The sequence below is a fragment of the Leuresthes tenuis genome, unplaced genomic scaffold, assembly GCF_036924035.1.
Source record: "Leuresthes tenuis unplaced genomic scaffold, fLeuTen1.0.hap1 SCAF_15, whole genome shotgun sequence".
Classification (NCBI taxonomy): domain Eukaryota; kingdom Metazoa; phylum Chordata; class Actinopteri; order Atheriniformes; family Atherinopsidae; genus Leuresthes; species Leuresthes tenuis.
In genome coordinates, this window is record NW_027325369.1 from 31,356,711 (window position 1) to 31,373,695 (window position 16,985).

At 38.8% G+C, this 16,985-nt stretch overlaps 1 protein-coding gene across 1 annotated transcript; it reads right to left on the reverse strand.

Annotated features, from left to right (window-relative positions):
- Nucleotides 1-741: 741 nt before the first annotated feature.
- On the reverse strand, nucleotides 742-16,560 carry LOC140269925 (calpain-1 catalytic subunit). The gene is made up of 22 exons (XM_072364947.1): nucleotides 16,424-16,560; nucleotides 15,436-15,685; nucleotides 13,901-13,970; nucleotides 13,462-13,580; nucleotides 12,407-12,540; nucleotides 12,152-12,326; nucleotides 11,188-11,262; nucleotides 9,934-10,019; nucleotides 8,719-8,793; nucleotides 8,419-8,579; nucleotides 8,167-8,333; nucleotides 7,009-7,020; nucleotides 6,688-6,896; nucleotides 6,505-6,550; nucleotides 4,915-4,983; nucleotides 4,720-4,777; nucleotides 4,573-4,634; nucleotides 4,262-4,330; nucleotides 4,059-4,137; nucleotides 2,304-2,420; nucleotides 1,050-1,102; nucleotides 742-905 (listed from the first exon to the last, which is right to left on the reverse strand). The coding sequence occupies exons 2-22, from the start codon at nucleotides 15,670-15,672 to the stop codon at nucleotides 879-881; spliced, it is 2,100 nt and encodes a 699-aa protein (XP_072221048.1). The 5' UTR covers nucleotides 15,673-15,685; nucleotides 16,424-16,560; the 3' UTR covers nucleotides 742-878.
- Between the last annotated feature and the right edge of the window lie 425 nt (nucleotides 16,561-16,985).

Sequence of the window (16,985 nt, forward strand, 5' to 3'; positions counted from 1 at the left end):
CATTAATAAATGTCTCAACTAAAACATGAAAAAAAGTATATATCAAAGAAGCTAGCTTTCTGGCAAGCTTTAGCTATATCTGCTGTTAGCTTCATTGTCAATATGCTAACCAATTAACATTGCAATCTGACATTTATCAAGGAAAGTATTTACCTTGGTCTTTACATTGGGAGTAATCGTGCTAACATTAGCTTATTTTAGGGATCAAAGAGTGGTGGTCATCTTGTCCTTCAACTAGGTTTGTGATTGCCAATTGGATGGTTCGATCACCATTAAAGGAGCACTTCCCTTACTCACAAAAGTTGTAGTGTCAAGCAAAGAAACTGAAATTAAGCTAAAAATATTTAACGCTCTGAGCCTGAAACTGGAGACAGTGGTGAGGATGGTAAAAAAATGGGTGGAATCTACACTTTATCAAGTAAAGTCTTTTCCACCGTCTTTATACTGGAACTGAGCATGCTAACATTAGCTTGTTTCAGGGATCAAAGAGAGCTGGTAATCTGGGGCCAAAAACTGGACATGGTTTACAGCACAAGAAAATAAAAGCTCCTTATAACCAAGCAAAGCCTGATAATAAATCAGCTGCTCTCAAATTATGATAACTAATAAGCTATCATAACACAAGCTCATTTGGATTTATCCACATTTTCTGCTTTTGATACCAAACCTTGGTGAAGATGAGCAAACTCAAGATATTTCACACAGTGTGTAACAGCTAAAGAGAAATGCCACTTTCAGCTACGTATCTTCCGGTATTTAATGCCACGTGTAGAGATTAACTGTTTTTATATACTGGTAATACCTAATTAGCAGAAAAACACACTTTGTATTTTTTTTTTTTTTCCAGAATCCCCCAGTTCCTCTTCTCTGTTGTTAGGTTAGGTGTACATCGTGAGGTACATCCACTGTAGAAAAAGAACAAGAAGAATAGATACATTATGTGTTTCTTATAGGTAAGACTTATAGGGTACAATAACTGCATCAATAATTTTATTTTTCATTAGGAAGGTTGTAAAAACTAAGTTAAATTGGCTGATTTCTTTAACTACCTCTCGTTCACGAAGTGTCACGGCCATTCCATCGGACAGCTGCCCGAAGATTTCTGTTGAGAAAAAAGTAGATTTTTATTTATTCAGAAACAAAAACACAAAGTCGTTGAACAGAATCAGACGTGCAGTGCTAACTTAAGTCTCAACTGAATGCACTACTCCACTTTCTTTTCCTTCCAACGTTTTCCTTAAGTTCATGCAGACTAATTTGTCTCTTTCCTTGCCCATATTTAACTCCCAAATAAAAACCACAATTAAAGTCGAACTCTTAACACTGTTTTTAAACCTAGACTTTATTTCTGGCATGAAATACGTTCATCTGCTCACCGAGAACAGTTTGGTGAAAGTCGGCGTCCTTCAGAAGATATTTAGATAACTGGAGATCCATATAACGGAGTGATGGGGCTTAGAGGATGCAGCCTCTAAATAAGGCATTATCTGTCTTTATTTCACCAATACTTTAAGAAGAATGAACGTGTGCTATAGCTCTGTTAGCTCATAGCTGCTGTTATGTGGCTACTTGCGGCTATAGGAGAGCTAACGGAGGGATTTCTACACAGGCACTCTACTGGGACCACTTCATCCACACGCATGGCTGCAGCACAGCTCATTCGCCGCCTTTCACCAAACTGTTCTCAGTGAGTAGATGAACGTATTTCATGCCAGAAATAAAGTCTATTGTGGACCTTGAACCTGACAGATGAAAATATATTGTTTCAAATGTCTCGGTCAATCTGAAATGGACCCCCAAAGGATCCAGGACCTTTTATGGGTGCTCAAAGAACTCTTTTTAGCCTTTAGGTTCCTATGTTTGAAACAAAGCGGTCAAAGAAAAGGACCCCTAAAAGATCTTTGCTCCTGCTCTAGAAATGCATCTTTAGTGACCTTCTATGAAATTAACCCTGATATATAACACAGACAGGCCTATCTTTTCTTCCAATGTCTGTTTGATTTGTTTCCCAAAGACAATAGATCTTCAGATCTTTTAAAATTTGCAGGATTTAGAGACACCTAGTGGATACATTTCAGACTGTAACGAACTATGATATCATAGACTTCAGCATCCCCTCCAAATATGAAGGAAAAACTCCACATTCTACAATAATTAGAATGTAGCTTTGAATATTCATGGTCGCAAATCAGAGAACTTTCTGGGGTGAAAGCATCCAATTTGTGACAGATGCGAATATCTGTCGTCATGATGAAGTAAAGATTAGTAAAGTCTATGATCGTTAGCTTTCCAAATGTACTCACGGGACATGCAGTCGAAACGAAGGATGAGACCGATGAAACTTTCCAGCGTTATGAATCCAGAGGAGGCGCCGTAACGCAGAGCCAACAAATTCAGCATGTCATCGCTGATCACCTTTCCTACCCAACATACAGCACACTACAGTAAGGAACAGGTTTGCTTTTTATTAGGAGTGTTTTAGTTTATGTGGTTTCTGTTACAGATGTGGAATGCAAAACCGCTGTCATAAAAACCTCCTTCTGAGGCCTGACACCTGCACAGCCACATAATTATATCTGTTTTCATGTTGAAGAGGCCACAGAGACGCCATCAAAAGCGTACAAAAATGTAATTTGACTGTAAAAACAAAGCAGTGTGGCAACCAAAGCTGTTAATTGTGGCGTCTCAACCCGCAGGTGCTCCGGGGTGGTTTCAGGTATAACAATGTGCATAACAAAAGTTAAAGTACTTAAAAACGAGTCAGAAGCTCATAGTTTTAAAGTTCAGAAATGTCTCTAGTGTTACTTTAATTACTTTAATTGTATAATTGTTCAATACATTTTAGCTCATACCCCAAAGTGTTTACTGGCAATACTTTACTCTGACTGCACATAATAAAATACTATTTGGCCACTTGGGGGCAGCAGAAACTGAATGAGATGGTTCATTTGTGGACCGGCAGTTTTTCACAGCCTGCAATTATGAGGAAACACATTCATTTGGGTTCAGTTTTAATGTCATTTTCTCTTTCAGCTCATTTTTGGTCTCGACCAGCTCACTCTTTAGTTGCTGATAAGATAAGATAAGATTAGATGGATGGATGGATAGATAGATAGATAGATAGATAGATAGATAGATAGATAGATAGATAGATAGATAGATAGATAGATAGATAGATAGATAGATAGATAGATAGATAGATAGATAGATAGATAGATAGATAGATAGATAGATAGATGGATGGATAGTTGGATGGATAGATGGATGGATGGATGGATAGATAGATAGATAGATAGATAGATAGATAGATAGATAGATAGATAGATGGATGGATAGTTGGATGGATAGTTGGATAGATAGATAGATAGATAGATAGATAGATGGATAGTTGGATAGATAGATGGATGGATGGATGGATGGATGGATGGATGGATGGATAGATAGATAGATAGATAGATAGATAGATAGATAGATAGATAGATAGATAGATAGATGGATAGTTGGATGGATAGATAGATAGATAGATAGTTGGATGGATGGATGGATGGATAGATAGATAGATAGATGGATGGATGGATGGATGGATGGATGGATGGATGGATGGATGGATGGATGGATGGATGGATGGATGGATAGATGGATGGATAGATAGATAGATAGATAGATAGATAGATAGATAGATAGATAGATAGATAGATAGATAGATAGATAGATAGATAGATGGATAGTTGGATGGATAGATGGATAGTTGGATGGATAGATAGATAGATAGATAGTTGGATGGATGGATGGATGGATAGATAGATAGATAGATAGTTGGATGGATAGATAGATAGATAGATAGATAGATAGATAGATAGATGGATGGATAGATACTTAAAACTAAGAAGTAACTGCAGAAATAAAATGTAATTACTCAGCTAAGTCTTAAAAGAAAATGTAAAAAAAAAACTCTAAACGTACACAATGACAGGCTAGTTCTTGTATTTCCTCTATTACAGCGTATCTATTTAACTTTTTCGCCTGTAGTAGCTGAAAAGAACAGATTTGTCATATACCTGAGGCCAAGATTGCCTTCCTCAGCTCGCTCAGAGACAGCGTCCCGGTTTGTGAGACGTCACAGCGGTAGAAAATATCCTGGATAAACAGAGTACATTTAGTTCTAGGAAACCTCCTGCACTGATGATGACGTACAGAGATTCACCTTTCTACTCTATAATCTAATAGAATAAATGAATAAACTTCTCTTTGAACCTCTTACCTTGTATGTTGCAATCCTCTTCCACAAACCAACAAATTCCTCACCATTAAGTTTGCCACTAATTGATGTCTGTCAAACCCATGGTTAAGGTTTAACTGCTGCACATGCAGAGTCATGCCTTAACCTGACATTTAAGTCTTCTTAAATGAACAAAAACAACAAAAGGTCAGACAGGTTTTGGCAGGCACACTTTTATCTCACTATGTACCGTTTTATGCTAATTAGAGGCTGAAATAGAGAAAAGAATGGGAAAAGGCAGCATGTTTTTTTCCCCAGCACACTGATTCACATTGATGTGAATGAGAGGATACATCCATGAGAGCAACCATGCTGCGACAGGCATCGATGCTGAAGCCTCCAGATTTCAAGTCTCCTAAATAAAAACAGGAAAAAACAAGTTAAACTTGATCTGAACATAATTTTCTGACTTTTAAACGAGCTTTTACTCATCTCCGAACCTTTCAGGATTTTCTCATTGAGGAGTTTTTGGAGCTGCTCAGCGTCCACTTCTTCATACTGGAAATTGGAAGAAAACACATGGATTTATGTTTGAATCACCTATCTGTAGTCATGATTATTCCCTCTTAGATGCATCCCTGGTTATCGTCTTCTTTAAATTTACATTTTTACTAAATGAAAGAGACATTTATTACCTTGTCAGAGAACTGACGAAACAGGATTCTCTTATTGTCATCATCCGCTCCATGCTCAGAAGTTTTGGGCTGCAAAAGAATGAGTGATTTCAGCTAAGGATGAAGAAATATATGAGCCATCTCCTACTGCATGTTTGTGTCATATACTAATTAGTAATAAACCAATACTGGGGAAAAAACAGGCTTAAACTGGGTTGTTACGACCCAGTTGGTGTTAAACACTGTATATATAACCACTGAGCTGCTACATCAACATAACTTCTTGTATTAAGGGTCAGAGTCAGTACTGGCCACCATTCCTGAATGGCAATCTGCTGCAGCATCTCTAGACATGTTGTGTCTTTCTTTGCATCTTCTTCAGATGTTCTACTGAGTTTCTCTTCTGATGCATGACTATGGCAGCGGGAAAGTTGTTAACCTGTTGGAGCTGAGCTTTCCAAAGCCCAAGTAATGCCTGGAATAAGACCCCAAATCAAAATGAGTTCAAGAGGAGACACATCTAGGATGCAGAGCAGGAACAAAATAGGAAAAAAAAGGAGAAAGTTTAAAGCATTTCTTCCCCTGATCATCAGGGGAAATGTGAGATCTCTGGTGGATAAAATGGACGAGCTTGGAGCCCTGATGAGGACACAGCAGGAATATGAGGCAGAGACCTGGCTGCAGGAACAGCTCTAACAGCTCTCTGCTTAGCTTTAAGACTATCCGGGCAGACAGAGACTGCAGACAGAGCGCTAACAGTAAAGGAGGAGGATCACAGAGCTGGTTAACAACAGATGGTGGAATCCTGGACCTGGCTGCAGGAACAACTCTAACAGCTCTCTGCTCAGCTTTAAGACTATCCGGGCAGACAGAGACTGCAGACAGAGCGCTAACAGTAAAGGAGGAGGATCACAGAGCTGGTTAACAACAGATGGTGGAATCCTGGACCTGGCTGCAGGAACAACTCTAACAGCTCTCTGCTCAGCTTTAAGACTATCCGGGCAGACAGAGACTGCAGACAGAGCGCTAACAGTAAAGGAGGAGGATCACAGAGCTGGTTAACAGCAGATGGTGGAATCCTGGAGCGTCTCTGCAGCCCAGATGTTGAACTGCTGGCTGTGAGTTTCTGTCCATGTTGTCTGCTGAGAGTTCACCTGAGTTACCTGCTGACGCTGTGTGTGACATCATCAGCTGAGTTGTTGCTAAGCTACAGAAACAACAGCTCAACCCACTGATGGAGACCTCTGAAGGTTTCTACCACACCTTTCTCTCTGCTGCACTTCAACTTTCTACATGTTTGTCAGCTGATTTATATTCTAATTCATTATCTATCTATAACAATAAACATGCCTTTAACAAGTAACCGATACCGCAGCAATATAATTTCCCTTCTGGGATTAATAAAGTATTATTGAATTGAATTTAATAAGCTTGTCACAACAATATCATGACTGTCTGTTGTTGATTTCATACCTGAAAGAAAAGCTAAAGACAGACCCATCTGGACGGGTACCTGAGCATCATTTTCCCCTTTGAAAACCAGCTTCCAATAAAGTACGTCAATGCTACATTGACCCAAGGCAACAACATGTTCTGTTATCAAATGTTCACCTCTTCTGTTTCCATATGTTCGTGGGAATGGCCTCCAGAATTCTCACTGACAGGAAACACAAGACACATTAATGCATTATTTGTTTCAGTTCAAAGGAGTGTAACAGATATGATTCTCTCAAATTTAGCAGCAGTGACCAATGACTGAAAAAGCTAATTCTAGAGACCACACACACGACTTACTGGACATGTGTTTCTGCCTTGGAGAGGATGGTAAGGATGAAGGAGGCGGTCTCATTGGGATTGAAGGTAGAGGGTACAATCAGGTATTCACCAGGCATCAGCGTCACAAGCTCCATCACCTCGCGAGCATTCACAAAGGTTTTACTCTGTGCCACAGGTCTGTTTCTGCCAAAGAAAGCCGCTGGAAATTTCCCCCTCATTGCCTTGTACTGAAACATTAGGGATACGTATATTTTCAGTTTCTTTGGTTTTCATCTCAGACTTCTGTATAAGTGGGCGATGTAAACAGTGATATAGAATTAGGGTAAAAAAATAACTTACTTCGTCAGTCACCTTAGAGAAAATCAGAGGGAAACAGTTTGTTAGAAATATCATAAAAGCATGTAAGTGAAAAACATGTATAATATTTAGTTATAAAGCTTCTGAGGAATTTATACAGAATACGTCATTCAAAAAACTATAGTAGCTATGTTATAGATTCAATTTGACCATTCCCAGAACTACAGTATCACAACCTTGTCTGTTCTGTTCATAATTGTTATGGACAGCATTTCAAGGTGCAGCCAAGAGTTGGAAGGTTATCTTTTCAGTTAACCTCGGATTACACCTTTCCCTTTTCAGATGATTTGGCCATCTTGGTTTCACTGAGCGGAAACCTCCAGCAGATACTGGGGTGATTTGCAGCCATGGTAATCAGCTGGAATAGGGTGGATTGCCCACTCCAGGTTGAGGGTGAGTCACATCCGCAAATGGAGGAATTTAAGTATCTCGAGGTCATGTTTACAAGTGGAGGAAGAATGGTTACGAACTGTGAGTTGTGACCGAAAGAATGAGAAAGGAGCTTCTTCCGAAAGATGGCTGGGATCCCCTTTAGGGATAAGATGAGGAGCTTGGACATCCAGAAGGAGCTTGGAGTAGACTTCTACTTCTGCTAATTAAAAGAACCCAGTTGAGGTGATTCAGGCATCTTCAGGATGCCTCCCAGCCGCCTCCTTGGTGAAATGTTTCGGACATGTCCCACAGAGATGAAGCCTCTTGTTTGGCTCAGGAACAACTCAGTGTCTCCCTGAAAAGAGCTGGAGGAAGTGGCTGGGGAGAGGGAGGTCTCTGCTTAAAGTGTTGCCCAACCCAGACCAAGATAAGCAGCAGAAACTGGATGGATGGATAGATACTTACCCAGCCAACATGCATATTTTGGACCCATGTTGGTAGTAAATAAGCAACACAATGAGCCCCACATGGGATTGTCCAAAGGTTTCATATTGGCTCAATAATTATAGGCCATGTAAGCTTAATGCGATGTTTCCCATTCATTCCCAAACGTGCCCCATCTACACTGCTGATTTTGAGCCCCTACATGAATTTCCAGTTAGTTATCCAGCTGGCAGCACCTTAGTTGACACAACTGGGTCTTATTCACCTGAGCATGAGCGCACTTTGGCTTGAAATGTGACAAAAACACTAAAAGGTAATATTCACCTCAAATACAGAGAACCCAATATGGAGGTTTTGGACCAGGCGCCTGTTCCTCTTGTCGGGCTTTTGCATGAGAGACACCAGCATATTTTTTTCACCCTGACTTTCGGCACATTCACTGGCTAACTGATCAATCTTGACCCGATATTGAGGATTAGTCCAGAAACTCTCTGGAAGACAAAAAAAGTATCATCAATCTGTTTGTAAAATACGTAATAAAAATGTTTGGCACAAGTCTTTATGTTTAGGAAGTACCAAGGTTATTCATGCAGCCTCCAGCTGTGGTTCCTGCAACCCATCGGCCCTCGTAAAAGGAAGTTTTCCAGTGACAAGAGGAGCTTCCATCGAGGAAGTCTGGACACAGGCAGCAGATGTCGAGGTCTGAGTAGAACTTACAGAAGTCTTCCAGGGTCATCCTTGAAAGCAGACATCACGTTAGCTAACACACGAGGCCCTAATTAAAGGTACCTTTTGTTGTTTATTTTCCAAAGCTGTCAGAAAACATTTTACATTGTGTAAATGAAAGCTGCATTTATCAAACTGCAACATGCTCACCAAAACTCTCCATCATCACACTGGGAAAGGCAAAGAGCTCGATCCTCAGAACTTACAGTTTCCCACAGACGCGACCTTCAGAGACAACGTGTCCAAAAGAGAAGCAAAAGCTCAAAATGATTAGAAACTCTTCTCAGTATGATCATATATACTCACAGCTCACGTATGCATGCTTCAACACGAGACATTTAAGCCCTTTTCAGTTAATCAAAACCATAACTTCAGATTTTGTGGTTGTTTTTTTGGCTCTTTTGCAAAACAGACCTTATTTAAACTGTTAAAAGCAGAGATAAAATAGCTACAGAGCATTTATAAAGTGAATTAAAGTATCCATCTGCTAAAAATACATTTTTACTATTCTAACTTTTATTATTCCACTATATCTTAACACAGAGAACTGTTTGTTCATATATTCATGCTCAAAAGCTTGTATATTTTGCATATAATTAAGTGTGACCATTTTAAATGATATATTTTGCTAAATCAATACAACAAATTTTCGATTTTTAAAATGGTAAACTTGGTGATTTTATGTTACTGATCAAAATATCACCAGTAAAACCAGATGTTTCTTAAATTTCAGTTAAACAGCACATTTTGCTTTCCAATAGTTAGCCTTTTCAAACAGTTTTTGAGATTCTGACAAACTAAATAGTTGTTCTCGTAACAAACCCTTAAAGCCCTTAAAGTATATAGATTCATAAAATTGTTAACGAGATATTTGGACGTTTATTAAAAAGAAACTTCCAAAACCAGTTTGTGTCTCAGGGCTCAGTGCAAGAGGAGATATTTCTTTACGAAAACATATTTCACGAGCAAATAAACCTCAAATAAACCTCAAAGTATGAGCAAGACGTGCACTCTGAATGTGATTCTGATGTGCAACAAGTTTAATGAGACTCATTCAGGTAGTTAAGGAATTAGTGAAGTTTGTGTTAACAGTAAACCCTGTGACAGCTGTCCAATCCCTATTTGTTCTTTTTAAACTGACACGACCAGTTTGGGATTATCATATATTCACGTAATAAGACAAGTGAGGAAAGATTGCTCAATGGTCTCATTCAAATAGCGTCTTTATGTAACACCGACAAAAACACGTGAGTCACGCTGCTAAATGACCATTTATGCAACAGTAACGAAGATAATGCAGATAAATATGGATATAAAAACACAAATTATTAGTTTTACAGGAATAAATCTGTGAAATGGTCTCACTTGTCGCTCCAGTCTCCGTTCCACTCTCCGGTGCCCCAGGGGTTCCACAAACGGACCAAGTTCACCGGCTTTCCGCGGCTCATCATCTGTTACCCATCACCAGACAAACATCAGGGTTACCACCTTAAACATAGGTCAGTTCAACTTTCTGCTTAAGTAAAGTTGCAAATTTATAAGTTTGATGAAGACTATAAAGATTATAAACTATAAGACTAAAAATATATAAATGGCTAAAAAGTTTCTGTCATGATAAATTTTTAACTGCATTCAGTTAAACTTGTGTTAATGTTTCTGTTTATTTACTTTACATTTTTAATTTCTATCTCTATTTGTTATTACTGTATTTATTCCTGTTATTTTCTTTTACATCGTATTCCTTGTAAATAATTTGTTTCTTTATTTTATTTCAATTTCACGGTATTTGTCAGTTGTTTTTGCATTTTCTCCCACTAATTAATTTCCCCTTTCCCATTTATTTCCATGCTTTCTTTTTACATTTCCCTGTCTCTGTTTTTACAGTTTTTACTAACTGTCTGAATTTCTGCTTCGTTATGCAAATGAGGGGGCGGGGTTTCAAATGTGTGTCATGGTAGGCCTGAAATAGACAAAGCTAACAGCTTAACTGGCTAGCTTTAACTTGCATTCAGAAGAACGGCCTAAATACAGCTAGCCTAGCTCTTTGTTTAGACTTTATAATGAGCCGCTGTACTTTAAGCAGATAAATCAGCGACAGAGAGAACACAAGCTGTCCAGATTCATTGAATTAACAAGCTATCGCTATCATAGCTTCGACAGAGATAGCTGGAAGTAGATCTTTGCAGCCTGATGATCAACCAACTGATGACACACTTGGACAAACCGGACCCTTATTTGAAAAATGAGGCAGAAACGCATGCAGGAATGTAAGAAAAAAATACGCACATGCAAGAAAATGGGGGAAACAATACAAAGTCAAAACATCTATAGATCAAATAAATGACAAAAATAATCAAAACAAAGTGTTGAAATGAAATAAAGAAATAAATATTTTTGAAAGGATTGAATAAATCTACAAGTTTTAATGAATGCAGTTAACATTTTTTAAATATTAATCAATAATTAATATAAATAATAATAATAGCTGAAATTTACAAATACTATTGTTTTAATTAATTTATGATAGTAGCATTCATCATCATCTAAACTAAAGTTTTGTGTTTATTTTGGATTATGGCAGTTTCAGTCCTCCATATTAAGAAAGATAAATTTCTTTACCTGCTTCACACCTGTAACAGCGTAGGCATGGCCTTGAACCATCCCGTTTGGTAAAACCGTGTTGGCAGATGTGTCCTAAAAAATACATAAATTGTGTCGTTGATTCTTGGTTCATAAACTTTCAGCCATATTATCAAAATATCTGTTGACACTTAATCGAGTCAAAGGCGACAACTGGTTAATGTTCAATAAGATGACATTTTTAATAGATACACACACATCTAATCTTCTTTATTGGAAAACAAACACTTACCACAACAGTTTTCCAGTATATTCCCTTTGATGACATGAGTTTGAAATAGTTTCTTACCAGGAACTTTGAGAGTTTGTTGATACATTAAACTTAGAATAGCAAGATCCCGTTGCCATGGGAATTAAAGCTCACTTTTCAATGGGTCAATGGGGAAGCTTAAGATTAATCAAGTGCATCGATGTCAGATATTCAGAGAAATACTACAAACAAAACACTGATTTATTTGATATTTTCAGAACATTTAAGAACTAAAAATATCAAAAGTGATGATCTGAATATAATGCAATGTTTGAGCAAAGTTAACCAAAATTCTGTAGTGGAAAACTTTGTCTATTCTTTAGAAACATCCTTTTCTTCTATAGCTTGAGAGTAAAACAACAACATGCTTCTGTTTCATATAAAGTTGTTTCATTGCCACACTCAAATCATTTTGCTTGTCATGTTGAGACAGATTATTTCTCTTTAGTAAATACTTAGTCTTTGCCATCCGAACAATTGGCTTCAAACCAGCCGAACGTAAAGCTGCACCTTAATAATGGTATTAGCTTTCTGACAAGACAAGTTATGCTGGCAAATCTATTTTAAATTGTGGGATGATGAGTGTATAAAAGTATAAAAGTAAAAAGTTCCTGATAATTTTGGCAGCCATCCCAGTGTTTTCACACAGTTTGCAACAGAACGGTGCTTTAATGTGTTGGATATGGTGCTTACGCCCTGCGGTGTGCCACATCCCATCAGTGACTTCGACTGGCCGGCTCTACACATCATCTCCCACAGGTTTGGAGAAGGGTCAGACAGCTGGATGCAAATGTGAACCCCACCAGTGAAATCCACCAATGCCTCTGCAGGTGTTCCGGCATTCATGTCCGAATAGGAACCACAAACCCTGGAAATAATGCATACTGTTGCTTCCATTAACCAATAACACAATACAATACAGTAACAATACGTCGATTCTTTACATACTTAGCATAGGCTTTCTCCAGCAAAGCAGGCCAGAACTCAGTTGGGTCTTTGGAGTGGACAAAGATTAATCTGCCATTGATTGTTGGTAACTTGTCATCAATGATAACATCAACCCATCTTCCGAATCTCCAGAACTAAAATGTCAACAGAGAAGGGAATATAAAAGATTTGATGCGTCTCTCTTGCTAATGACAGAAAGCAAAACATGCTAAGTGCTCAAACAGCTGGATGCTAGTTTAAGAATGTGTAAAGTAACAGTCCAACCCTCTAATTCACAACACTAACTTAAATTCTTTTTGGCGTGTTAGATAATTTGATCATACGACAGAACTCTAATGTTTGTGAACTTATTATGAAGCTAAAGGCAATGCCATAAAATGAAATGACGCCGTGTTTAGGACAGCGTATTTTGGGTTGTTTCCAGTGAATCCGTGTGGACGCAGATATTTCTGGAAATGACGCCGTATTTACGGAGACTTTTTTCAAAACGACAGCGTATTGGGTGAGGCTGCGTACTCGTGTGATTGCGGGCCCCTAGTCTCAATAAAAGGCTTTTGCAGAGAGACCCTTCATAGAGCAAGAAAGCTAGCTATTTACTTCCGCTGTGACCACTATTGTCTGGATTAAAGAAATCGTATTAAGCTTATTAATCTTATGAAGATATGTTCAGGATCAAGCAAGCAAGCCTTGTTTCATGTCTGATGTCAGGGCTCGATACTATTTACTACTAACTACCGCTAACTACTTACATTCAGTAGATGTGCACTAAATCATGCAAAAAGAATTGCTTTTGTGGTAGTTGCCTAGCATTCCCTGTGGTTGGCCAATAGATACCGCTGTGTTCCAGATTTGTAGTTATTCTGACAATGCCTCAACATCCATCCATCCATTTTCTATACCGTCAATCCGTCGGTCGGGTAGCGGGTGGGCTGGAGCCTATCCCAGCAGTTATTGGGCGAAAGGCGGGGTCAGGCCTGGACCCTGAACAGGTCGCCAGTATGCCTCAACATATTCCTTTTATATTATGAAATATATATGTGCATAAATCAAATTACCCTGAAGTGGAACATCCCGCAGTAGTCATCGTCAAAGCTTTGCTCCATAGGAACAACTTGCTTCAGGATGTAATCCTGGAACGTCAAAGCCCCGATAGAAGCGAGAAACCAGCAGTTTCCTGATTAAGAAATTAATGCTTCAGTTATCAAACAATGAACATTTCTACAGTTTGGCAGCAGTCAGAGGAGTTAACAGTCAGGAGGCAGAAAACCTAACAACTAAGGGAATCTTTAAACTGAATTCAAGTGGATGACATAACACTTAGCAGAGTCTAATGTTTGGACTTATTTGAACATAATAATGGGATAATGCATCAGTTTGTGTAGATCACTGCACAGAATGTTAAATCCTCTTTTCATTTGGCTGTTTCATGCGTATTGTGTGACATTTCTGAAGGAATGTTTTAAGGGATTATAGTGAAAGAAACTATTTTCATACCAACCACTCCTTGCCCAAAGTCAAATCTGGAAACCCCGTCAACAACAAAGGATGGATTGGAAACTATTCTCTGTAACAAAAGAAAAAAGTTGTGAAAAAAATCTGGTACATCACACAAAACCCATTTTTTATGTAATAGGGGATGTTTTTGGTCTTTCTGTTTGTCTATTTTGTTGTATTTTCTGTTCTTTATCGTTAAAGACTAACTCTTCACTCCATTATAGGTTCCTGTCAAATTTCTCAGGGGGTGCAACAGTGATGACTAAAATGACTCGTTCAATGGGTAAATTAAAAGGTAGCGGGTCAGCTGTCACAATTTGTTTTTCTTCTGGTCGACTCACATTACCAACACCACATATAAGCAGTAGATTTTCCCTTTAGCCGCATTTGCCACTAGCAGGTAATCAGTTTACCTTCAAATACCTTTGAACATGGGGAGCGATTAGGACAGGGACTAGATGCAAGTTAAAAACATTAGAAGTATTTATTTACAGTTCTTGATTTTTCTGATTGTTAGGTTGCCAATTTATCCTCATTACTACGACGACTGAAGGAGATTTCTTTCAATGAAACGATTGAGTTACTCCGTATACTCGCCATGCTGACCTTGAAAAGGATTAGCACGTGGTGGCTACGCTAACTATGCTAGCTACGCTAGCTATCTTCACGTTACGTGTGACGAAAGCACGTTGGGGTGAGCCCTCCTGGAACCCACAGAGATTGTATTGTAAGGCCAGAAATTTGACAAAAAAAGCTGATTTTACATTAGAGTCAATGGGAGCAGTATTTTCAACCTGACCGAAAGCGCCCCAAAGGGGCGGTACCTCATGGAGCACGGCCCTACGCTGATTGGACAGTGACATGCAGAGCAGCTGAAACTGTCCAGAACTGTCACAACCACCGTAACGCTGTGGAAAAATATGAAATTTGGTGGTGCAGAGCCCGATTGCTCTTATGGACAAACCGCCCCTGGGTTAGATATGTACAGGGAATGATCCCCCTGACTGCCAGGGATGTCTTTAACCCTTCAATGACTGCACTGAGAAAAAAAAAAACAGAGGTCGGGTGGCATTTAATAGTAAAAGTATCGGGTTTTGAAAAAGTTATTTCTTTTAGCTTTACACAGCTGGATTGAGTGGTAGAGATAGTTTAGGTTGGTTTACCTCATCTTGTCGATAAGATACAGAATAGACACTGAAAAAATGTGCTTTACCAAATCGTAGAGCAGGACATTAAGGGGTTAAAACGCACCGGCTTGCCCGGGCGTGTCCTGTGGTTTAGCTGTAAAGCAGCTGTGTGCACGTGTAGTCAGTTAGAATACAACATAACCACATTTATCTGGTTTTCTTCCAGGAATTTTACTATTTTAAATGTTGTGTTTGAAGTTTAATGTCTTTATCATCTCCTTTGTAATATTTTCCATTCTACTGTTGATTTTTAGCTCTCCTGTTGTTGAGAGTTTAGTTTTGTGAATGAATTTTGTCCACATGTGCACTTTGTGCTGGCTGAGGACTAAAAACTGCAGTCAGACTTACTGATGGTCTCAGCCACTGCACTCGGGCCATGTCAGAGGGGCTCAGTATCCCCTGGCCGATGGACCTCCTGTCAGGGGGGAACATGTCATCGATGTACCTCACCCGTCGGATGATACAGTACTCTTTCAGCTGCTTGTAGCTCTGGTTGAGGAACCTCTCAGGGTTGGTGACAGTCCCATAGCCGTCTTTCATGTGACGTGCACTGATGATATTCATGCACACACCCGGGGCTGGCATTGCTGCTTTTTTACTGTGGAAAACAAACATTCTCAGCACTTTTTTCCTATTGGTGAAGCACCAATGGTGAACTCCACTGATTTTTTTAGATTAGATTAGATTAGATTGGATTCAAATTACACATGTACAGGTACGGAGCTACGAAATGCAGTTTAACATCTAAGCAGAAGTGCAATAAGCAGTGTATGCAGCATAGATAGTGTGGTATGTAGAGGTTGTTTTTATAGCATATGACAGTATTTGCAGCTGAAAATCTATGTACAGGTGAGACCGTAGATACAGGTGAATGAGCAAAATATACACAATGATTGACTGAGGTGTTGAAAACATATTATACAGATGGATAGACAATTTACAGGAAGTATAGCGTGATTTACAACTAAGGAAACAGGCAGATGATAAGTTAGGTGATATAAATGCAGATGGGGTGATCTTAAATAGATCTTTATATATATATATGTGTGTGTATAAATAGATATTTATACAAATGGGGTGATGATTAAATAGTGCATGAATAATAAACAGTAGCTACCTTCTAACTAAAATAGTGCAATAATCTGTACATAGTGCTGTGCAAACAGTGTTTTTAAACAAGTGTTTTTGTTTTTAATGACTTGAAAACACCATAAAACCAAAAGTAGTTCATGTATCTGTATTTCTGTGTCTTAAAAGCAACAGTAAAAATCACCAAATAAAAACTGGGGTTACATCCATACATGCAAATGAACTTAAATGAAAATCTCAACCTTACCTCACCTGCCGAAGCTAGAAATCAGTGCTAGAAAGTGTTGAGGCTTTGCAGAAATGTGAGCATGTGGGAAAAGATCCCCGGAGATTTGTACTGTCAGAGAGCGCCTGAGGCAACCGCTGTCATCACAGGCTTGTTACCTGTGCCAGGTTTTCATCAGGTGAATTGACAACAAAAGTATTTGAGGTTGAAGACCTGCAAGTCTTTACAGAGTGTGTCTGTACAAACAGAAGGAGAACATGCACCACCAAGCCAGCAGCTGCCTGAGAATGACTGAGTAAATACTACGTTTCAAGGGCATCTGGACTCAGAAAGTAAACAGTCAGTTGTGTATTTTTCTGTTCTTTCTCGGGTTCACACGTCACTGGGACTCCTCAAAAAGACCAAAACTGGATCAGGATTCATGATTAAATTCAGATAAATATGAGTTATCTAAGCTTTGATGAAGAATACAATCTTTAAACTCTGTTTAAGTTGTATGAAGACACATTATAACAACTGTGTGCAACTCTTTACCTTTAGGATAAATGGCTGAAAATGGGTGTATTAACCATCACTTTGATGA

Coding starts and splice junctions, on each gene's coding strand:
- LOC140269925 (XM_072364947.1), bottom strand. CDS start 15,672: ATGCCAGCCCCGGGTGTGTGCATGAATATCATCAGTGCACGTCACATG. Junction 4,984..6,504: donor AACATATGGAAACAGAAGAG/GTGAACATTTGA, acceptor ATTCTTTTGCAG/CCCAAAACTTCTGAGCATGG. Junction 906..1,049: donor TGACACTTCGTGAACGAGAG/GTAGTTAAAGAA, acceptor CTTTTTCTACAG/TGGATGTACCTCACGATGTA.